Here is a 24,913-nt window from a genome sequence, read left to right on the forward strand (position 1 = left end):
GAGGAAGCAAGAGGTCCTAAGCAGTATTTAATTTGAAGGCCTCCTTTCAGTTAGGCCCATGTTCCACCTGCCACTACAACACCTGTTGTCCATCCAGCTTTCAGTACAACTAGTTTTAATGACACGAGCTTACAATAAGTTCCTTAAATTGAGTAAATGCCAGAATGTGTTTTTCTTGACAATCTCATCAGTGCCTTCATATTATCTTGTAAATAAGTAGAACTGTGTTCACCTTTAATCCTTTTTTATTTTTAGTCTCCATATTAACCATGTAAACCAAACAGAGGGTGAATTGATCCACAATTTCCTTTTTGTTCTTTAAGTAAAAGTCAGTTCTAGAAATGTTCATGTTTAGTATTATTTCCCATTGACACAATCTTCAGTAGTTTTTATTTATAGCTTTTTTTATTCTGTATTCATATATTACCAGTCTTGGAACATTTTTGTGTTTACAGCTATTTTTTAAAAAAACAAAACAAAACAGACTTGAGATGATAACCGCTCGTCATAATAAACAACCAAGTAAATTAATACATTGCTTTTTAAAAATAATCTTTAAATAATTTAAAAATAAGTCAATGAGTAAAAATCTCAAGTAATCCATAATCCAAGAGAGTGACACATTCACAAATTCTCAATGTTGCTCCAAGTCTTGCAGTGACCAGAATAATCCACTAGATGATGCTAGTGTTTAACATTTTTTTAATAATTTCTTTAATTTCAAACTGTAAGCAATTATATACACTATCTATCTATCTATCTATCTATCTATCTATCTATCTATCTATCTATCTATCTATCTATCTATCTATCTATCTATCTATCTATCTATCTATCTATCTATCTATCTATCTATCTATCTATCTATCTATCTATCTATCTATCTATCTATCTATCTATCTATCTATCCTCAGTATGTGAAAGTGGGACTAAAACAAGAGATAACATTTTCTGTCACTTTTATTCTTGGAAATTCTGTTTATCATTAATTTATCAGATGTTCTTTTAACCAGGCTGCTGTTTGTTTGCTGCCCTTTTACCAAGTTTGATAAAGAGCTTTCAAAAATTGTGATTAAGCTGTAAAAACAGCACAAAGGTATTACTATATTGCCTTCCTTTACATAATATGTATCTGATAAACTTTTTTATGTAGTAAAAAAAATTGAACGTGAAGACATTAGCTTTTTTTTACATATATAATTCTCATTATTGTTCTAATTTTTATTGATACTTTGAACTGAACATGAGATCATTTTTTTTGTGAATAGAACAGTATGGACTAAGTTGTATGAAATGATTCACAAAATGAAGCTAACTATTGATTCGCCCCACACTTTCCCTGGAATTGTGCAACAGTAAAAGTCAGGGATAAATGTTGTGCTGCGTAAGCAGTAGCCGTAGATGACAACAGCTTGTGCCAGAGTCCAGTTGAGTGTCCCGCACCAATCAGACAGTCAAAGGATCATTCCTGTCTCATTGTCTCATTCTCTCTATGGCTTCTCCAGGAAAAGACCCCAGAGCTCTTTTCTCACTGGACTCGTACTATGTCTCCGAGGATATTGGCTTTATCCTTCCCGACCCTCTGGTATGTGAAAAGACTCCTCTGATTTATATTTCAATCAATATGCAGACAGTTGTAGTAAAGTGCTGCAACCCAGACAGCCACAGTGGCGAAACAGGGCTTTAAATGAGAAATTAGCAGTTATTCTGATCACGTGTACACACACAGAAATGATGTATTTCTGTTTTAGAAAATGTGAAGTCTAGCTGCTAATTCCTTAGACCAATGAATTTTACAAAGTTGAACTTTGATGTTGTTTGTGTTTATTTTTTAAATGAAACTTTTTTCTATCAAGCAGCACTTGTTCAAAATCACTTTTTTCAAATTCTCCTGTCAAGTCCTTGTGTTTCTACTAAAACAATATGAATCTCAAGCTTTAAATTTCTAAAGAAGACATGTTTAAATTTGGTTAGTGTTGCTTTTATTTCAATGACTGACATAGCTCTTTTCATTTGGAACGGAAACTTCACATTTGCAGGAAGACCTTCCATCATACTACCAGCCGTGGATGGATATTGCCCTCCGTATTCCAAAGCTTGTGCACAGCCATGAGTTGCGCTCCTGTGTTAACAAGGTAAAAGGTAGCACTGGCGGCAAACTGATAAGAAGAGTTTACTGTCTGTTATTGTGAAATTGCTCATAAATGTCACTACTGTACAGATGCCCCTGCTGAGCACCAACTTTCTGCAGAAACACAGAGAGCTACGGCTCGCCCACCTGGCCCTCAGCATGATGACGATGGGCTACGTCTGGCAGGAAGGGGAAAACAACACTGTTGAAGTATTAGTTTTTCTTTGTCTTCACTGCCTTCTTATTTCGTATACTGTACAGTAAAGTTTGCAAGAATAATGTCTTTTTTAATTGATCCTTTTTTGAAGAAATTGCCAAGCAACCTGGCTGTTCCATTCTGGGAGGTGTCGCAGCGCTTAGGGCTTCCCCCAATTCTCATCCATGCAGACGCAGTGCTGGCTAACTGGAAGAAGAAAGATCCAGAGGGGTAAGACCATCAATGCTCTACAAGTCTTTCAGTCATATCCATATCCAATGTCTCACATCAATGAAAGAATAAAAAATGTATATTTTTTCTTTTTATGTCCGTCTTGAAATCCTATTTGCCAGGCCTTTTGATATGGAGTGAGTATTTTCTTATTCTGATCCTCTAACAGCTCTGTGCCATTGTTGTTTTGTTTATATAACATCTTTTGGGTTCACTTGCATCGCGCAGGAACCTGGAGTTGCTGGTCAGCCTCCCAGGTGGGGAAAGTGTCAGAGGTTTCTTCTTGGTCACTCTGCTGGTGGAGCTTGCAGCAGTTCCTGCAATACGGGTGAAGGCACATCCCACCATTAAAAACATGCACATCTGAAAACTCTTCTGTATTACGGGGGCTGAGCCCCTTCTTTGCAGTGGTGATGGACAGGTTGACAGATGAGGTCAGGCAGGAGTCTACATGGACTATGATGACACTGTGATCTGTAGAGAGAGAATATGGAGCAGGTGAAAAGGAGCCTGGAGAGGTGGAGGTATGCTTTGGAAAGAAGAGAATTGGATGTCTGTAGAAGGGAGACAGAATGCGTGTGTGTTAATGAGAAGGAGACAGGTGGAACAATGGACCTATTGTTCAAGGGGTACAGATATTGAAGGTGGATGAGTTTTACTACATGGGCTTAAACATTCAAAACAACAAGCTGTGCAGAAGAGAGGTGAAGAAGAGAGATAGCTGAAAGAGTGCAAGAGCTGAAAGAGTGAAAGGGAAGGTTTGCAAGGTAGAAAACATAAAATGTTAAGAATTTCATTGAGAGTGACCAAATGGACAGGGTTAGAAATGAGTACATCAGCTCAGGTTAAGCTGTTTGGAAACAAAGTTAGACAGAGAAGACAGATGGACATGTCCAGAGGACAGATAGTGAATAAACTGGTCAAAAGATGTTGAATATGAAGCTGCCAGGAAGGAGGAAAAGAGGAAGGTCACAGAAAAGGTTCATGGATGTAGTGGCTGGTGTGAGGGTGGGTTGGAGGCAGATGAGGTGACCCTTAAAGGGAGCAGCCAAAAGAACAAGAAGAAGATTAAAATGATTGTGGAAAATTAAAAAAAAGTGACTGTGTAACTGTTCTGCAGAGCATTCCCATTGTTATCAATGGTGTCAGGTGTGGGGACACTGACGGGGTGGTCAGAGCCCTGGAGGACATCAGCCAGTCCATACAGGACATGAATGATGCACTTAAATTGATGCAAGGTAATGGGGGTCAACCATCCAAAGATTTATAATAAAAATATTAGTTTACTCAGATTAAAATGTAGTTTTTTTTGTTTTTTTTCCTTTCAGTGTATGTGGAGCCTTCAGTCTTCTACGGCATTATGAGAATCTACCTGTCTGGGTACAGAAACCTGTTTTTATTTTTATTTACCTTATTTGCATGACGAAACTTACTGTTTTTAATCTGTAGATGTGACAAAATAATCCATGCATGCTTAGGTGGAAAGATAACCCCTGTATGCCGAAGGGGCTCGTTTATGAAGGCGTCCACTCAGAACCGATGGAGTTCTCTGGGGGGAGCGCTGCACAAAGCTGTCTGCTGCACTGCTTCGACGAACTCCTGGGAGTCAAACATGAAGAAAAAAGCCGTAAGTGAGCTAATAATTAATCCATTTGTTGATTACAGATGTTCTGGGCCTGAATGTGAGGTGTTCATTGTGCTGGTCCCATCTTCTTTCAGGTTCCTTTCTAACCCGCATGAGGGACTACATGCCACCTGCTCACAGGCAGCTGATCCAGGATATCTCGTTGCAGCCGTCCCTGAGGAGCTTTGTCCAGCAGCAGGCCAACGATCACCTAAACCAGGCCTATGAGTTCTGCGTTTCAAAGTTGCTGGCCCTGCGCAACTACCACATCAATGTCGTGAGCCGTTTCATCACCGTGCCTGCGGCTCGAGCTCGACAGCTCCGTGACCGCAGCCAGGAGTCAGAGGAGGAGAAGCTCATCACAGCCCCCACAGCGCTGGAGGAGAGGGGCACCGGCGGCTCTAGCATCATGACCTTTCTAAAAACTGTGAGGGACAAAACAAAAGATGCTCTTCTGCCTGAGACGAGCAAAAAGATTAAAAATCACAGTTGACGTGAATTGTAATCACTGTGGATACACGATAATCAACTCTCATTACTATACACAAACTGCAGTATTTAATATGTAAATAAACAAAATGCTTTTGTCAGAATGACAGGGAGAAGCCTCTGTTACTTTACTTTTTACTTTATTACTTTATTAAAGACACATTTAGGTCCATAGTGACAAAAAAAAGAAAAACAAAAGAAAAACAACAGAAAGAAAAATCCCCACTACCACAAATTTACATAAATGCTAAGACACCAATGGTTGCACACAGAGTAAAATCTAACTGAACTCAATTCAGGGCCTGTCAGATAAAACTTTATTGTTGTTATCCATTAACCCGCACATACATCTGTGCAGGAGATTGCACAGTACAGCAGAACAAGTGCTAACAAACATTTAGCTTGCACTACATCTTTGCATCTTAAGCAACAGCCTCATTCTGTCATTATATGCTACAGTGAGTTTCCTTACACTGCTTTTTCTGTATCATCTCCACAAATAAGCAGTGTACATAGAGGTTCAATATGCTTTACACACTGCAATCTTCACTGGAACAGATAATGTATTAGCTTGAGCATACATTAAGCTGAACTGTTTATTAAAAAGGGACAAAATGCTTCCTTGTCTAACCCCAATGCTAATGTTTAAAGTGACAGAAACACAGTTACCCAATTTTATGTGCATTTGACTGATGAGCAAATGCACATTAAAATAAAAAAAAATTCAAACTTAAGATTTACAAACCCCTCTGTTGTGTAACTTATAAAATATTTTTTTCATGCTTTACATGATCAGAAGCTTTGGAAACGTTGATAAAACATAAAAACTGTGGAATTACGTTTGTTCTGCAGATTTAACGTCTCCTTTAAAACAAAGAATACACAAGTCTGTACCATGTTTACATTTAAAACCAAACTGGTTATCAGAGCTCAAAGCAAAATGTTCTGTCCTGTTCAATATAGACCTTGGGTGAAATGTTGGTTAGGGCTATGAGCCAATATTTATCAATGCTATTTATTTTTCTAGTCTTATCTTTTATAATGGGCACTAAAATAACAGATCGGTTGAAGTCATGTTACTTGTGTTACACGTAGCTTTCTCAATTCTGTCAACAAACCTCAGCTTTACAGGCATGATTGATCCCAATTATCCAGTCAAACCACAAACTATTACTTTTCATTAAATCCAACCTTTAATTTTATGTTCTGCATTGGCAAACAAAATAAAACCATAAGACATTTGCTCCAAACCCACATGTACAGGATATTGTTGGACCTTGTGGCAGCATTGACACTTTCTTTACCAAAATCTAATATTACTGTTACTGATATAGAAGTAGAAAAGGTTTTTGATGTAAAAAAAAAAAAATCATGTGTACCCTAATGCAATACCTGATGAAGTCATGATGGGGCGCTAAAGGGGAACATAAAGACTGAGAATGAACGCTTGACAGAGTTTGCTTGTAAAATTTAAATCAGAACATTCGCTAACTGCATCAAAGACATGCTTCACTTTTATTTTGACTTGTCCAACAAAGCTGACGACAACAAAGATGATGTAATGCCATTTCCGTCATTATCCGCAGGTGATGAAAGAAGTGTTGAAATCCACACTTCCCACACTAACCCGTGAAACATAACCTGTCTTTTTCAGAAAATACTAATCTTTTTATTGTGTCAACTCTGCAGGCCACAGTGGGGTTGTCATGTCTGGGCACAATGAACAATGCAGAGCAGGGCTGCATCACCAATCAGGGTGGTTACCTCAGCTCCACCGCTTTCATCCCCCACTCCTCACATGTCCCACTATACTTCCTGGAGTGAGTAAACCCAATGAAGGGACGGATTGTACCACAAATCGCTGTGTAATCTTCACCTCCACTGGGCAATCCCCACTGATGTTTAATTATTTCCCTTAATTTCAGGGATCTACTTCATTCTTTGTTTTCTCTTTTTACATGCAAGAAAATAGCAAAAGAACCAAAAGAGCCAAAAGAAAAAAAAAACATGTAATGATTGTAATGTGGTAGCTATTCAGTAAAGCGTCTGAAGACATTTAAGCCAATTTGGTCTAATGTTTTTGTTACTTTCGATGAAAGGACGTATAGTGAGTAGGTGAAAGGTGAACAGAAACAGCACAGGGATGAAGAGAGATGGGTGGCGGGGAGGAAAAACTGTGAGTTCACATCAGGGTGATCTGATTAGAGCCTTCTTCCCAAGCCAAAGAAAATAATCCCTTTCCTTATTGTCATGTATGTGGAGGACTCCCTGACAACCCAGCTGTAAACACAGGCCATCTCCAAGGATGCCTTCATTGTGTAGATGGGGCTGGGCCTGCACAGCCACTGAAGTTTCACCTCTAATCACGTGGGCAGTTTCATGTGAGGCAAGACATATGCAGGCATGCACTGCCTTATTAAGTACTTGCATGAATAATGACTGTATTTCAGTAAACAAATAAAAGTCTTTCTATCATTCAAGTCAATATTTTGGCTTAATGTTCCCCGAGGAATCAGCTACAAGCTTTGTGTTGTACCTACAGTGAACGTACCAAGCAAATGCTGTCAAGAATAATTCCAGCAAAGTAAATACACAATTTTCCCCAGCAAAGGGCATCTGGAGTCACCGTTGTTTTCATTAAATCTCCTCAAACATCCATATTCCATCTGTCAGAGCCGACAGGATTACAGCTGAGGGTTTTCCTTGGGGTAAGACAATCGGATATCTGTGCCTTGGTGGTTAACCACAGGACATCCTGGATTCTGTTATTTCAGAATTAAATTCATGATTCTGCCGCTTGCACCAAGCCAAGCAAAGCTGAGACCTTTTCTTGCCCCGCGAAGTGAGCGGCTTGGGCGGCGACAGAGAGTGGTCGATCTCTTGCACATTTGACGGGTGTAACCGGGAATTAAGGGCTGCATGTGCAGCACAGTAGGCGACTGGGTGTTCTTACACTTTCCACTTATTATCTTGACTTCACTATCTTTGTCAAACATCTTCTGTATGTCTACACACCCACAGATCAGATATATCTTCATCATTTACTGATGGGACACGCCTCTCGGTCAAACTGGGTTACATTTGAGCTCGAACCAAGGCTGTATTAATCTATAGACAAAGTTTAGCCTCGGCCTCAAATGTAGAAAACATCTGACAAGAATTACTATTACTGATACCATATTTGCTACTTTCATCATATAATTGCATTGTCAACAGGCTTGATGTTTTATGATACCTATAAAAGCATTTTTTCATCCATATATTGTAAGAATGTAGAGCTGTTAGTTGTTCCCCACCTGCTGCAGTTCTCTTCTTGAACAGTGGCCATCTCCAAAAGAACCCAAATAAAAGTCATATTTTAAGTAAATTTAACCACAGAGTTCCAATTTATCTTACTTTGTGCCTGCAGAAACAAAAATGCTTTCAGGTGTTTCATCAAATAATTAATTTGATGAAATTTTGTCTGTGTAGACATTAAAAAAGGTGGCAATACACAATTCAGCATGGTACCTGCAGCGTACCCATGGAGACTGGGCTGCATTTTGAAGTGACTTGTTCCTTTTTACTTATAAGGTACATACCTGGCAGTACCCAATAAGTACTAGGCTGTATTATGAATTGGTAAAATAAAACTAAATATATCTGCATTTCACTCCTAAATTGCATTCACTGCTGCTCTGTATTGGTACAAACCGGTTGATCTTTACATTCCTTGTAAATATCCACTATCATGTTCGAAAAACAGATTTTTTAAATTGCTTTCGCTTACTTTTAAATTTAAACCATAAAAGACATTTTGAGGAAAATCAGCCCATCCAAATGGTATAATGTGAGACAATTAGTTTCAGATAACTTTTTATTTGTTGTTCTTCGCGACTGTTTGACTTGCGGCTGCCTACATTTGCAGTGAAATTTAAAATATATTAAAAAATATTCAGGAGTTCACTAATGATGTCTTACATTTGGCTGCTTAGCAAGTTAATCTAGCCATGTCATGGTGTAACCTAACAGTCCTAAAATCATTACTCATGTCTGAAATTAACCTTTGGCTGCCCTGCAGCTACCATACGCCCATTTATCAAAAAGAAATCAAAATTTCCACATCCTCTTGGACACCAGTTTATCAGTATGAAAGATGTAACAGCTGACCTCATGGTTTAGGGATTTTTCACCTTCAGTCCTCTGAACCACTCCCAAGCATGTGATCACCTCCGAACTGGTGAATCATTTTCCCCCCTATCAGATAGGTTTCCACGGAGGTCTTTTTAAACATCAGCAAGTTACCCAAACATTTTCTCTGATGTGGATTTTCAAGCGCATTTTTACCAAGCAGTCACAGTTAGGCAAGACATCAGCCTGATGTCTCACAATTATCTCTTTGTGCATCATTTGAGCAGTCTGTCAGAACAAGTTAAAAGACCTTTGTTGTGGTCACAGGAACTTTATCACTTCCTCTTTCTGGTCAAACAGAGGAGATCAGAAAAGGGAGAAAAAGTGGTTTACAGCTGGTATGAAAGGCTGCTTTTCAGGTGTTGGATTACTCTTGCGGTGATGATCTGAGTCAGATGACATCACTTCACTGAAGGGAAAGCACAAGAAGTCACTTGACTCAGATATTTTACTCCCATGTAGATTCTGCTTCATAGTGTGTTTTATGATACAGAGTTCAAGCAAGAATTGAATGTGATGTATCTTTACATGCTTAAGTTAAGCTAATTAGCTGGATAAATAAGTCATTGTTGTGTTTTGTTCACTTTATTTTAATATGCTAATTTAAATGAGTCACTATTTTCAGAAAGTGAAGCTAGACATCATTCTTATTTTCTCCCAGGAAAGAAAACAACAGCAGCACCTTGAGTCAAACTGTACGTCACTTTGCTAACACGTTAACAAGGATTTAGCGGCTGTAATCTTAAAATATTAGAAACCAGAGGGCTAAAAGTTACATTTCAGCAAATTGCTTCTTACCATACACCTCTCTGGTTCTCATATCTCAATACTAAATATTTAACTTTTTTCTATTCTGAGCTATTTTAGTTAAGAACTAACACACTAAGAAAAGACATATATTGTAATCCAGTCAACAAAATATGTTGCCAGGGTGTCACTGTAAATGATTAAAAGTGTTCAAATTTATTAAAAGTATTTTAGAGTAACTAAACATAAAAGCAGAAATGCCAAATACTAGCATTGGCAAACAGGAGGTGATGTTTATAATAGTATAACACAACCGCGTCTCTAAAATACAGAGGTTTCACAAAACAATATTTTATACTGATTTATCAGTTTTGTTTCAATAATTTTGTTGATTTGGTTAGGTTTAGGAATGGTTTAGGTTAACGCAGAAAACAACATCAAATAGGTATTAGTAGGTAAAACTTTTTCCATAATTAACAATAAAGCTAGACAAGCATCTGACGCAAATCCCTATTGTTCTAAACATTCCTCGAAAATAAAAGGCAAAAAGTGAGCCTGCTGGAGGAGTTAAAAGAAAAGTCAAAACTTCCAAAAATACCTTTATTGGACTGTCAATAGGCCATAAGCATCAGTGCAAAATTAGTGGCGATCCATCATTTTCTGTGCTCAGAAGCTCAGCTGGGTTCAAAAGCACTTGCAGAGGCAGCCAATGATGTGTGACCGCTGAACAGATGTTTGAAGAAATGTTAACCATGTCAAAGCCTCTTCAAATGCTTTGAAAGGAAAAAGGGCCAGAACAAGCTGAAATCTGAGATATCAGCCTTATCTTTTTTTTGTCTGTTTTGCTTTACAGAAGCTGATAATGAAAAGAGGAAAACTAAAATTTTCATATTCTGTAAAGACATACAGTATAGTATACATTTACAACTTATAGTTTCAAAATTATGTCTAATTATGAATGATTTTGAGGTTTTTCTGATCAGTTCAGTCAACTAGAAGTGATGAAATGAGCATAAATGCTTCTGATTAAATTGCAGTCTTTGTAAAACCTGACAGCAGTAATAACAAAAGCCTGAATGGCAACACTTTGCGAGAAAGCATGCACTGCAGTTCCCTTACAGTTTGATTAGACCTGTTGGACGGTTTTGCTGGGCAAACGCAGCCGCTCGTTTTAAATCTGATCTTGGTGTCTTGAGGAACACATGACATTCAAAAGTTGTCAGATTAGCAGAAGCCCACGCTCGTCGCAGGCTTTTCTCTTAAAGGTTAACACAACTCGGAGCTGTGTGACGGGGAATGCAGCTCAATCGCGCACCACTGCTGACTCACGACTGGGCCTGCCACGTGCGAAGAAGACAACTGTGTGATCTCACGCACGTACTCCCACAAAGTGAGTGCACACAGACGCACGCCAGTGCCCAAACGTGCAGACGTGCATGCATTTGGAAACACAGTAAAGATCGCCTTCTGACCTGCAGACAGAGATAACCTGATGTGTGTTTATTCCCACTTCACCCACTTGGCTTTCCTCTCATGTCACACTGTTGCCCTCTTTCTCTCTCTCTCTCTCACTCTGCTGATTGACTTCCTTTTCCTCTGAGTTGCTGTTAATGTCACCGTCCCTGCACAAGCGCCTACACACTCACGTTATCAACAGCTTCTCATCGAGGTTAGGAAAATACAGGACGTTTGCTGGGGGTCTCCTACATGGAAAAGAAATGTCCATCTCTTCCCTGTCGCACACTCACATGCGTTCCATGATACTCAGAGAGATGCAGTGCACGATAAGGGGTGCCAGGAACAAGCTCAGGGGAGGATTACACAAAAGGCGTTCGAAAATAATAACAGTAGCCTCAGGAAGTGGAGATAATATCTGCTCTGGGATGTTCACACCTCTGAATTCAACACCAATATAGGCCACGGGCTTGAGTGACATCAAGAATTTATCACAGAAATGTGATACGCATTCCAAAGATGGACACTAGGAAAAGGCATATCCTGTAATTCAGTTAACAAAATATGTTGCCAGGGTGTCAGTGTAGATTTTCAGTCTTTCAAGTCATGGTCTGAGTTGAACCGAAGGCAAAGAAGACTTTGTTTCTTGAAAATGTTTCACTTTTTTTTAACTGAAGAGGGTTTTCAGATCAGACCAGAGTATTTTTAGTCAAACACTTAGGATTTGGTGCAAGAAGTCAAGAGGCAGACGAATTTAGCTTCTCATTTACTGCAACTGTTTAGTTGTGTAGATTACTGCAGTTAGGCTTTTTGTTTGTGTGAGATGAAGGTTGCTAATCCACAATGGTGATAAGCTATTTATGAAAAAAAGAACAACTGCACAACTAATGAAAGTGGAATAAAAACATCACAGTCTTTCCCCAAGGCATCATATGTCCTGAAGAAAAAAGTATTTATAAAATTTAACATTACAATTTGTTTTTGCCAAAAAAATGTTCACCTGTGTCAGAAACAAACACATTTAAATTTAAGGCCTTGTAATTTCAAATTTTAGCAAAGCCAGTGTTGTTGGCGTTCTTAGTAAAAGACATATTTAAAGATGCTTGTAATTGTTCAGTATTCCTGTGGATAGGACTTTGAGAAAGTGAGATTACAAGTATATGTGCAGGTTTATACGTGTAAATGTGCAGACAATACAAAAGTCACTTGTTGGTCTTAGTCTGAACTTTAGTTTAGTTGTTGACATTTTCAAATAATCTAAATAAGACCATTTGCAACTAAAACATTTTAAACCTGATTTGTTTTGGACATAAATGTCAATCAGCTCACGGGGGGAGATGCTTTTTCTAATTGTTGTAATTTAAACAGAGTAGAAAATGCTACCTAATGTACTGCTCAGCCCCTACAGGAAGTTGTATGTGCTGTGCGTCCTGTGGCGTTAAAGCCCAGAGCGAACAAACTGGGCTCAAGTTAACTTCTAGTTGCTGGGAGAACAAAAAGTATATCCAGGAAGTAGCTCATTTTTCCAGCTGCAGCTTGATTGCTGCATATGATTGTGAGAAAAAAGCTCTGGCATTACATTTACCAAAAAAAGAAAAATAACAAACAACAGTGTTTATTCATAATATCCTCAGAGTTTGGAGATTTTAAGCTCTTTCAGCAGAAGCTCCTGTAATCAAGGCTTCCACGTTTATCCGACACTGAGCAGAAAGCAGCGTTGGTGTGTTGGGAAAGAGCCACACCACAAACCTTAAAAACAAAAACCCAATTAAGGCTGCAGAGTCATCAGCTTACAGTGATCATTCTGTTGATGGACACACACAAGCTTACCTACTGTGTTTCAAGAAGTTTTAAGATTTAATCTGTAAATTCTAAAAAACATGGATAAAAAAAAACATTATTTGGTGGTAGCTAAAAAAGTTTTACTCCAAACAGAGTCCCCCCCAAGTCAATTTCACTGTTTTCTTTTAAAAAGAATTTGATAGTTTGCATGCATAGAGGGATGTTCATCTTCCACCATATAATTATTTCTCAGGAGCAGTGAAACATAAACAGCAGCAGCAGGACGTTGTGTCCCTGTGAGGTCCCGGTCTACAACACCGTGAGAGGCAGACGCATTGAACTGATTATCTTTTAACACTTTGTCCTGCTGGGATGGACGCTTGTGCTTCATTTCCACGAAAGAGCATCAACACTTGTGATGAATTTAAAGTAGTGGGGTCATAGATCAGTACATGATGGTCTGATACAAATGAGTTGTTTGGTTTATTAAAGCTGACGATATCTGTTTGTTTGAAACAGTAAGCAATTAACAACCACAATTTATCAATTTAGAAGAACAAATAATTCTTTCAGCCCACTATGTCCTCAAAACAACTGAGCTGAACAAAAATTGCTCTGGATATATATATATATATATATATATATATATATATATGTTTTGAAAAATTACACAAGTTACTGAAAATTGTGCAGCTAAAGTCTAGTTTTTGCTATATAATTGGGCTCTTGTTGTGTAGTTATCACCTGCTGGCCTGGCACCAAGTAGACCCAGAGGAAACTCTTACTTAGCTTTAATAAAACAGCCTCATGTCGACAAGGTGGTTTCATTAGGACCAGAGTCATGTTTCATCAAGCTCCCGCTGTTTCAGAGGATTTAGGGAACAAAGCTGGGATGCAGGCTGAGGCTTTGTAATTTCATAAAGACAGAATACATTCTTGTTTAAAAGTAAAGAAACAAAACTGTTTCAAGTTCAGAAAAAAAATCTAAGCAACAGTTATGATGACATTCATCTACTTTATAGTGTTTTATCAACTCTTAAATCTGGTTTTACTAAAAGAAAAAATAGATGTCATCAATCGATTTTGGCATATGTGCAGGAGTAGGACATTATTTTAATAATACACAGCACAATTTACACATTAATGCACTTCAGCATATTTTTGCAAAGAGCCTGCAACCCATCAACTTTTATGTCAGAAAAACAATAATTTTATGCCCTTGATTGAGAGTTCAACACAAATTGACAGTGCAGAGAGTAACACTTTCACAATAAAAGCCCTACAATATGCCTTTAGAGTTTGTAACTTTTCACCTTTATTGTCCTCTCTGACCTGTTAGTTGCAAATACTGTAAATAAAGGATTAGGTTTATAAATGAAAAATGAAACAAATACAAAAAACATAGTTTGTTTTATAATAATTTATCTCCATGCACCATATGGACCACTATCCTGGGTTGTCATCTAAACACAAATTAATTTGTACTGTTATTGCACAGGATTTTCCCTCCAATGGAAATAATATAATTTGTAAAGAAGCCTGCAAAAATCAAACCTGGGATTGGTCTTTTCCTTCTTTATTTTAAATAATAAAGAAATTTGGTCTTGGTTTAATTAGTATGTTCTTGGACCTTCTTTCTCAATTAATGCAGCTTTAAGGGTCTGCATTTTTCGCAGATTATCAAGCAACAACACTCTTCTCGACAATGACGAATCAAGCTGCGATTCAAAGCTGAAGAAAAACAAAAAGAGCAAACTAAAACCATTCAAAAAATGTAACTAAATAATTTACAAAATGTAACTGTCTAGACGGGTCCAAGGTTTTCTGGATGAAACATGCGTTTCTGAATCTAAAGGCATCCTTCAACATCTTAATAGACCTTGTCCAGAAAAAAAAACCAAAAAAAAAAACCTCTAAACCCTTTTAATATGAATAACACATTTATGTGCATTCTGTAAAAACTAAAAAACCGTATAAAAAAAAGGACACAACCTCAACAAATATCACTTTGCAGCTATAAGATTGTGTAAGGCAATTCATAAAGCACTTTTTTTGCTGGTAAAAAAAAGTGGACATCCTCTACTTGGTTCACATATTGTAGATTATTTCCAGAATACGGTTTTTATTTGATTTGATTTTTGTTTTATTGTGAGGTGTGTTAAACATCAAACAGAGACAAGCACCTGCAGGAGAAACGAAAGAAGTCTGCGGCGATGGTAACGCTCTTCATCTCGACTTTGTTGTTAATTCTTTTTGTGTGGAATCATACAGTCAGATTCCATTTAAAGACTAAACTAAAATCACCGCACACTCTTGTCTCTACTGATCTGGAAAAACGGTGACAGCATCTGTGTGTGAAACCTGAGACTGTGAAGATAATCTGCCCAGATAAAATGCTCTCCTCGTTTGTCACAGCCACTTTTCGTAGAATCTAGATGCACGATGAGGTTATTGTGCCCATGCTTGATGAGTTGAGCTTGTTCCTGCCATTGTGCCATGCAACCAGTGAATAGAGCCGTATTACTGAGGACTGAGTCATGGACTTTCAAAGCTAATGTCAGGAGTAAGATAGCAGGCTATTAAATCTCTCAAGGGAAAATATTGCAAATAAAGAGTCTGCAGCACTGAGGGAGCTGATAGCATTTTTTCCTGTGGATAGGAAAATGGAGCAGGCTCTGTCCTGCGCCGCTGGTGGGAACGTCTGTCAGCAAGCCGCAGCCGGGTCACATTAACAACCAGTTTTCCCACAATCTGGCCTTTATTAGAGCGGCTAATAGCAGGTCTAGAGTCAGGTAGATCTGAACTGCCCCACAGAGAGAACGCTGAATACTGCCTAATTCATACAGCATGACCTAAAAATATCTGCCGAATGATGCGAGGGGGAGCAGCCAGTTCCTCCACTCCTACAAAAGATGTCAAATACACTGCAAGCCTAACCTGGACTTAATTTGGAAAAGATTCATGAAAGAAAGATGATTTCCAATTTTTGTTTTTTTTTGTTTTTCATTCTTCAAACGGAGCCACTGATCTTCCATATCTAGAGATCCCAGGATCAAATAGACCCACAGAGTTCACCAGAGAGCTTTAATTTGTCTGTAGTTTAGTACAGTTTGGTCTGGAAAAAGATGTATGACTCAACAAGAAGTGACACCAAACGTTTAGTGCTAATTAATCAAAGAAAAGCCCCTCTCTCTGATGCTTCCACCTTATTCACGTTGAGTCACAAAGCAAACAACAAGGAAAGATATTTCCTGATTTAAAAATAACTCATTCAGGTTTTCTTGGTCACAAGTTTGAAGCCCCTAGATGAAAAAAGCTCCAAACTTCCACCCGTCACTTCCTCGTTTTCTTTAGATCAGGTACTGGTCACAGAAAGCTTCAAAATACTGGTCTCTTTTTTTTTTGTTGTTTAAAAAAAAAAAAAAAACACTTTTCCAGGATATTTTTTTTTTCAGTCAGAGTGAAAACCTGCACTAGAACAAACAAAATGATGTATAGTAATAAATTAGTACAATTTTGTTTGTCTTTCACTTTTAGCAGCCAGAAAAACTATTTTGACACCAACCTCTGGCTTCAGTGGCCCTGACACATCCACCAATAAAATATATATATATAACAAAATTAAAAGTTCTCCTTCACTGAGAAGATTAGAAGAGATAAAATCACAAGACATATGTGTAATTAAGACACTCTAGTTTGAGACCAGTTTGGAGGCTTTTTATTTCTTCTTTGTCTTTCTTTTTTATTTGTACCTGCTGGTTACTCTCAGTTTCACCAGATCAAGTTAAGACAACACAATATTCTGATTAAGTTTAACACAAAAACTGCAGTTTGAATGATGCGAGAATAATAAAGAGTGAGTAAATATATCAAATATGTGTTTGTGTGTTATAAAACAACACAAACTCAAAAATTATCAGCCACTAAGCAATAGTTTTGTTCATGTTTCAATAAAACAACCAGTTTTCTCAGGTTCAGAAGTGACATTCTTCTGTTGTAAATGTGTGCCTAAATGCCTTTAAATCTCTATTTTGAAGTTCATACCTGTGTTACTGATATACACATTAATGGAATGCCTCTTATGACATCTGTTCATATATGTTCACTGCATTTGTTCACTTGAGAACACAGAAACACAAGCACACTGACACACAGAGATAATTATTGCAGTCTGTCAGAGTCTACTGAACGACACGTGCTCACTTCTTACATTTAGGACCCCTAAAGTTGTACAGAGCGTCCGGACAGAACGATATTCATCCCAAAGTACAAAAATAAAATTCAGACAGCGTGATATGTGAATGTAGAGTCTCTGAGATTTTTAGATGACAGAAATTCACTCTAATCAAAATTCTGCTTGTGAATTATTCCATTCTTTATTTACTGCAGGTAAGACACTAACTACTCATAATGACTCTACGCATTCCCGCTTAAAAATAAATTCTCTAACATTTAGCAATAATACATATATATTTATTTAAAATGATGTGTTGTACTGAGCAGCACTTCATAATATGTAATGTGAAGTAGCTTACGATCAGGGAATAAAAGCAGAAAACAAGCCTTTTTCTTTTAGTTTTAAAAGCATTTCTGTAAAAGCTGTGTAGTTGTACACATGATTTTTTTTTTTTTAATTTTATTCAGTCACAGTGACTAATCAGTAAAACAGTGATTGCAATAAAAGGCTTATTTTTTGGTTTTGTTGACATAACTCTGACACAAAATGTTTTTTTTTTTGCTCATGTCTGTGTGTGGATGTACACGTACAACTGGGAACCTTTCGGAGTCAGTATGATTCAAGATGGCCGCCACAGTGAAACAAACTTAGCAAAGATCAAAATGGCGATAACTCAGTCAATTTTACAGACATTAAGCTAGAACCTGGTGTAAGAGCTGGAAGACATTCACAGCACATAGTCCAAGTGCTAACAGATCACGGGAGCGTTTGCATTGTGTCTTTTTTACCATCGTTTCTCATCCTTAGATGATCTTAGCTTAAAGCTCTGGCATGAAAAGAGATGGGTGATATGCAATCCTTTAAGGAATGGTAGGCCTTTATTTTTCTCTGCAATGAATCCTTTGTCGCCATCTGATTGCAGTGCATGTATTATCCTTTTTATTCCTCTTTGAGGGAATCTTATGCCCTTTACAGCCACCATGACTCCGAGCCACCAGGGACACTGACTGCTCCGCACACAATGGTTCTCTTTTCAGCGCAGAGTAAACAAGGGCTGTAGCTAATATTATCTGCACAAAGATAGACTTTCCAGCCAGCGGTAGCACAGAAAAGCAGCTGCGCATCCTGGGAAGGCTGGGGCAGAGTCTCTGGGATGCTGACGAGCCTCCGTATGAGCAAGTGAGGATTGAGGCGCTCTCCAGCAGACACATGGGAACCAACGGGAGTGTGAAAGTGAAAAAGGAAGGGCACGTCTTTTACGGTGCTATGATGGAAAGCCTCTCTCCTGGAAAGGCATTTCAGATGCTTGTGTGAATCTACGTGTGAACAAAATGCGTGGAGGAAGAAACACAGGATAAACAATACAATAACAGCAACGGGAGGAAATGAAGTCGAGTGAACAGGAAGCTGCTGGACTTCCCGCTCGAGATGTAGATAATTGGTGTTAATGATTGTGAGTGGGAGGGCAGTTTGTTCACAGCTTCTTGGTATTTGCACACATTTATCAGTAATGCTCACAAATACAACAATGCGATACTTTGTCATGCAAGTGACATGAGAACGTTTGCGACACGAATGCCTCCTCTTTCTCCTGCCACTGGATTTAAACGAGAATATTTGTCCTGAATAAGGAATGTAACTTTCAGAATGATCAAAACCAAATTTTACAAAGAACAAATCATGACATATGTGTGTAAAATAACCTTTGGCTTTCTATTTGTAAATAACCGTTGGTTTTCTTGAAGATTTACTTCAAAATCTCTCTTTATAAAACAATACAAGAACATAATCATTGGATGCACATCTACAACTAATTAACTTTTTGGAACTTTGTGAACCATGACATCTTGACACTGCAGGAATTTAGAAGACCTCACTGAGGCTAGATGAGGAGATTTGCAGATTTACACGTTTCTGCACACAAATAACCTTCAGTTCTGCTTTGTATGCAGCAGAGATGGATTACCTGCCATCCCAGACTAAACACAGTCACATCACATAACACGTATCAGGAGAGTGTTTGGCTGATGGAGTTTGGTGGAATTACTAAAGAGTCTGAATGTACTGAGATTCTCAAAGTTAAAATAGTAATTTAAGAGGTCATACTTACTTAACACAGAAATGATACACTTTACTATTTGCTTACAAACACGTCATTTATTACATCTGAGATTCTGAGTAAAAACTCTCAGATTAGGCGGCGTAAATATAAAAAGAAAAATAACAGAATAACAGAATAAATTTGCCAAAAAAATGCTCCCCGCCATACATGAAAATAACTCCAGCAAGACGTTCTTGTCCTCTTTCTTCTCCGTTAATGATTGTGGACAATTACGAGTGAACCCATCTCATGGTTTCCCAAACAGGCCGAAGAAAAGACAAAATGTTGGGAAGACGTTTCAAAGCCAGTGAACTCAGGGTTCATCCATGCAGCTGGAGGATAAACAATAAACAGTGACTAAATTTCACACAATTTGCTCTCACTTTCTAACTTAAAGTCCTAGATGGCTGTTCATTCTTGAGTTTCATTATCATTTGGTGAGTTGCTTTTCCTTTTTAGTTAAAATCAAACATATTTTGCTGTAGGTGGTTTGAAATTTGAAAGAGTTAAAAGGTCTAGCATTCCTTGTAGGAATGCACATCACCACTTTTTCTTCCAGATCATCTCATGTTGTAGCCCTTTCGGTCAAACCTTTAAAATAACCTCATGCAGTATCTTGAGACAACTTAGAGGTCAGAGTATGTGTTGTGGATAACTCTCAGCTACTACCACATCACATATTAGCTCAACATCTGTTATACTGACTGACGTATAGCCTTTTTGTGTTGGCTAAGTTTGATTAGCTGTGTCAGCCATCTTGAACTGGATTGTCTCCAAACGTTAATCAGCTGTAGGTGTACATCCAGTTATTGTTTTCTGGAAGTTTCATAAAAATCTCTCCGGTGGTTCATGAGTTATTTTGGTAAAAGACAAACAAAAACACACACACACAGACACACAGGCAAAAACATTATATTGCCTCACTCAGATCAACTTTTTTTTTTTTCCAGGTCTGGTGGTCTCACATTAAAAATAACAACCAGCTCATCACGTCTGGGTGTATCTTTCTATTTTTGTGTCACCTTTTAAGTCATCAGCTTTATGTGCTGTTTGTGAGTTAATATCCGTCCTGTTGGAAACACAAAGAGCAGCAGAGGCTGTGACCCAGCCTTGCCTTGTTTGCACTTCCCCGGCCGTCACACGTTCCTTCAGCTCCTGATGGATCGGTGGAAAAATGCACGGTAACTTCACCATCTTAGCCAGTCGCACAAAGCCAGTAGAGGATATATTTGGAAGCTGTAAATGGCCTTTCTGTCAGTAAAGTTGTCACTGAATGGACTGGAAGTGAAAATTTCCCCCGAACGGTCCGCCGACGTCGACTGTTATAATTTGGGCTTTTAGCTGACTTGGCTCACACAGAGTGATGTAGTAAAAAAGCTCCTGTCGGCTCTAAAAGACACTTTGACGGACGGGACACGTGGCCATTCGTGGACACGTGGGTCCCACAAAGATCCAGCCTGCACCTTCTTGATTTAATAGTCTTTAAACCTCCCGCAATAAAAAGGAAGCACATCAAATTCTACAAACATTTTAGTACCAAAAGGAATGGAAACAAACAACCAAGCAAACAAACTGGAAACATTTTGATATTTATGTTTTATGCACATAACTCTTAAAGTTCAAGAAAGTCTTGTGCTTTCTAGAAAAGTCAAACACAATGAGACGTGAATGGATATTAAAGTAAAACATCTGTCAAAGTGAAACATCTGCAGTCAGTATGTGACACTGTGCAGCCTTGTAGAAGATGGCTGCTAGACGGGTGTCTATGATTTAAAATAAAACTGCATTTATATCGGGGAGTTCGAGTTACAAAGGCTGACTGCATCTATCAACCGTCGCCAAAAGGCAAATGTTTTTGTCTGTTTCTGTGCGTGGATGTGCTAAACTGTTAGCAAAATATTCCACGAACCGTTGGACATGTTTTAATTAAACTCTCAGAAAGTAATTATTGGATCTAAAACTACCTGATTCAACATGACCGCCTCAGCTAATCAACCATAGCTATAACGTAGCTGAAATCTGACTTGTTGCTTTTGCTGTTTTACTTTTCATTTGCTTTACCTTTATTTTGCTTTTTTCATTTACCTAATCAAGTTGGTATTCATTTAAAAAAAGGAAGGAAGGTAGAGTTTTTGTTTGTTATTTGTTTTACCCAGCAAACAAAATTTCCTAGTAGAGGCTGCACTATTTTTATGCATGCAGTGTGGTTGCTGCTAAAAACTGCTTCCTCTGTCACGAAAACTATAAAAGAAAAAAGGAATAAATAAATAAAATCTGCAGTGATTTAACCCTGGGGAAAATTTGTTAAGAAGTTAGACATATGACTTTATTTTTAAGGATCTAGAACAACACTTTAATTAAAAAAAGGTGTTAAATTAAAAATAGTAAGAGCACAAGCAACAGGAACTTGTGAGAAATGAGCAAAAGTAACAAAAAAAGAAACAGAAAAGACAAAAACTGTCTGGGAAAAATAAGATGAAATACAGAAAAATAGGTAGAAATTTTTTTTAAATGCTTTATCGCGCCTTGAAGTTTCTGAATATTTTGTTTCACATTGGTTTTACTTTATTTATTTTTATTTTCTTATCTTTTTATAGATTTATTATTTTTATTTCTGTCATTTCACACAAAACTGGTACTCAGTTCAAAAAGCCATGTTGTTTTTATGTGACCTCTGCTGTGCTTTTGTTTTTTTTTTGACTTATATAAAATAACACACAAACTGATTATTAAAAAAATAATTAAGAGTATGACAGAAAATCTAAAGTTACAGTTTCAAGTTGCTCTAATATACACATGACATATTCTTTGTGCTGGAAAGGAAAAATGACACAAAGTGTGTTGAGTAAAGCTTTGTAATGGTCGTGGTTGTTTAACTCAATGGATGATGATGAGTTAAGAGCCAGAACATCCTAACAGCCCAACTGGTTACGCTTCCTACAGAAGAGTCTGAACGGCGAGGGGGGTGGACTGCCGTGAGCCCCCAGCCTGCACGCCATCCCATCTTCCTGCCCCCGGGGGAATTCTCCGACAGCTCAAACTGAGTTTTCGCTGCTTTCATTACACGTTTCCTGCTGCTGAACATCTCCTCCATGTGCATTCACTCACAGCAACCAGCTAACCTCCACGAGCTCTGGGAGACAGGGAGAATTTATGTGTGAGAGGATCCACAGCTTCTTTTAGTTTTTCACTGTAAATACCAGAGCTTTTTCCACTGTCCATCATGGCAGTTGTGAAGTTTAATGGCATGAAAGAAGTAGCATCTTTGTTTGATTGGACTCTTCTTGTTATTATTTCCTGTGTTTTGCAGAGGCAGGTCAGGACTGAGTCATACATTGCAAAACTAACTGGAGCAAAGAATGAAACTAATTCATGTTACCAATTACTGAAGAATTGATCTTGTGTTGTTATCTGCTGTTAAACCCACTGACAGATGCTTTGCATTATCCAGAATGAGGTATGTACTGTAACTCAGCATCAGCTGAGCTTTAGAAAATAAATGTATATGCTTAATAAAAGCAGGTCCAAGTTGTAAACAGAACTAGTTATATTTTAAAACTTCCTGTTTTTAGTGTTATGTGTGCAGCTCAGTTGTGCTTTCTAATGTTTTTAAAGGTTTGATGGGATTTTTATTTTATTTTTTTATATCACAGGTAATTAATAATCATAGAAAGTAAACCCAACAGCTTCTAAGTTTGTATTACAACCCTATTACAAAAAAAAAACAGAGTGCATAATAATAATTACTTGCAAAATGATTTCAATAGGTGATGGATCTTGTAGCAAATTAAGGACTTTTGTACAAAGAAGTCATGCTGTTGTAATTTGTGTAAAACTAACAGTGTCATACCTGAAAAATACAATCTACAGTGGGATTAATTATGAATAATGGCTTTTGAATGGAGCACTGTTAAAAATCAGGTTTTAGGCTCTCTAATTTTGCACACCATGGTACACTGGGTTTGTTTGGTGTATTACCAGCTAAAAGGACCACAGTACAAAGTGTTTTACAGTGTTTCTCATTCACCCATTCATACACACCCATACAGTGCTTTGTGTTATATGTTTTGCACTCTATGTACTTTTTATGTCCTCACTCATACATCAATGAGCACAATGGGAGCAGTGGGGGGGATTGAATGTCCTGCCAAAAGATGCTTCAGTACACTGCAGTGGCTGGGGATCAACACCCCAATCCTCCTACTGGAAGGTGATCTCCGTAACCTCCCTTTGAGTATTTGTATTCTTCAATAAACGCGTAACAGACAACAAGATTCTGACTAAAACTTGGATCAACTAGTTGAACTGAAGACGAGAGAGGTATTAAAGTACGGCAAGGATAAAGTTATGATTATGAAACAGTTTGCACAGTGCTAGTTTGTGTGTAATTTCTTGTATGTGCTGTTGTAACCTTTTAGAGCACTAAGCACATACAGTTTTATATATTAAAGCAATTCATGTGTCCAACCATCTGTAAATTCCCACACCCTGATGTGGAGTCAAGTGTCTGGTTACATCCCTAAAATCAGCATCAAAGAACAAAAAATGTCTCAAACGACAAACTATACAATGTAAGAGGGGTTTAGAACTGTATATTTGATCAATTTGACCAAATCATGTCACAGATACTTCATTAAAACCACAGAAATATGGCGTTTTTAGTAATGGCAATCAAACATTTGGATAAGACCTGGTACCTGTAAAGACATATCAAGCTTTCATTTGAGAAAAAATATCACATGCTCTTTGTCAGTATAAACCCCGGTGTTGAAACTGATGCTACATATTTTAAAGGAATTGAAATCCCCTGAACGTTTTCTGATCATAAAGATGCGTTGAGAATGGAAAGATTTCATTGCAGAGGTCATATATTCCCCCCACAGAACTACGTGGCCATAAACATGGCGGCATCTTGCTCATGCTCCCATCATAAACTATCCTCACACTCAGTTACCCAGTCAACAATCTCTGGGCAATGTTGAAGAGCTCTGGACGAAAAGCCACGAACTTTACCCTGATTAGGGATCAGGCATGGATGTGAGGAAAACCACGAGACCTTTAAAAAATCCTCAGTATCATAATTCAAAACCACAACAACCCTAAAAATTTAAAGTTCTGGTCATTAGCAGCAAGGGGATTATAGTGTAATGGTGAAAATTATAGCTTTTTTGGTGTATGTGGGAAGTTTTAAGACTTATTTACTTTCAGGCTTTATTTATCCGAAGCGCAGGCTGAAAAACATCAACGGATGGCAAAAAAAACCCGTCAAGAATTTATGGTGTCTGATGTCATGCACTGACTGTGTTTCTCCACTTGTTCTTTTTCTTTCTAAGAAATTAAATCGTAATGGAAATCAGTTCAAACGCAGTATGACCACTGTAGCCATAAATCTGCTAAATAGCCAAACAAGGTTCATTAAATGATTTGTTTCATAAGAAATATATGAAAACAACATCAAAACAGGGAAATCAATCTAACAATAAAACTGTTTTAGATCATGTGATGCAGCTTTAGCCAAGCCATTTAGGTAATTTTTGCCTAACATGTTTGTTTAAAATTAAAATAAACATTTTTTTTTTAAATTTTTTTTACTAGCTGGAAAATAGAGTTTGATGTTTTGGTAGCATGTGTTTTTGGATTACAATTTTGAACATGTGTGCCCCTTGGATGAATGCTTTATTGCACCAGCAGGTGAAAGTTTTTATTTATCATAAGAATGATCTTGGGATTATTTTCACTCGCGTGTAATTATCTGTGGTTTATGTGTGGTTAAGTTAAAGAACTGTCCTCATTTTAAAACCCATTCAGTC

The 24,913-nt window shown here is 37.8% G+C and overlaps 1 protein-coding gene across 1 annotated transcript; it reads left to right on the top strand.

The window, feature by feature from the left end:
* Positions 1–1,410: 1,410 nt before the first annotated feature.
* ido1 (indoleamine 2,3-dioxygenase 1) lies at positions 1,411–4,805 on the top strand. The gene is made up of 10 exons (XM_017417140.3): positions 1,411–1,585; positions 2,040–2,135; positions 2,222–2,341; positions 2,440–2,558; positions 2,681–2,695; positions 2,787–2,886; positions 3,679–3,796; positions 3,887–3,938; positions 4,037–4,185; positions 4,278–4,805. The coding sequence occupies exons 1-10, from the start codon at positions 1,493–1,495 to the stop codon at positions 4,673–4,675; spliced, it is 1,260 nt and encodes a 419-aa protein (XP_017272629.1). The 5' UTR covers positions 1,411–1,492; the 3' UTR covers positions 4,676–4,805.
* Positions 4,806–24,913: the final 20,108 nt, after the last annotated feature.

Source organism: Kryptolebias marmoratus, linkage group LG1 (genome assembly GCF_001649575.2).
Source record: "Kryptolebias marmoratus isolate JLee-2015 linkage group LG1, ASM164957v2, whole genome shotgun sequence".
In the NCBI taxonomy this organism is placed as follows: domain Eukaryota; kingdom Metazoa; phylum Chordata; class Actinopteri; order Cyprinodontiformes; family Rivulidae; genus Kryptolebias; species Kryptolebias marmoratus.

What these genes read in the sequence shown, in the direction of transcription:
- ido1 (XM_017417140.3), top strand. Translation starts at nt 1,493, where the DNA reads ATGGCTTCTCCAGGAAAAGACCCCAGAGCTCTTTTCTCACTGGACTCG. An exon ending in CAGCAGTTCCTGCAATACGG is followed by an intron (nt 2,887 to 3,678) that starts GTGAAGGCACAT and finishes ACTGTTCTGCAG; the next exon opens with AGCATTCCCATTGTTATCAA. An exon ending in ATGAGAATCTACCTGTCTGG is followed by an intron (nt 3,939 to 4,036) that starts GTACAGAAACCT and finishes ATGCATGCTTAG; the next exon opens with GTGGAAAGATAACCCCTGTA.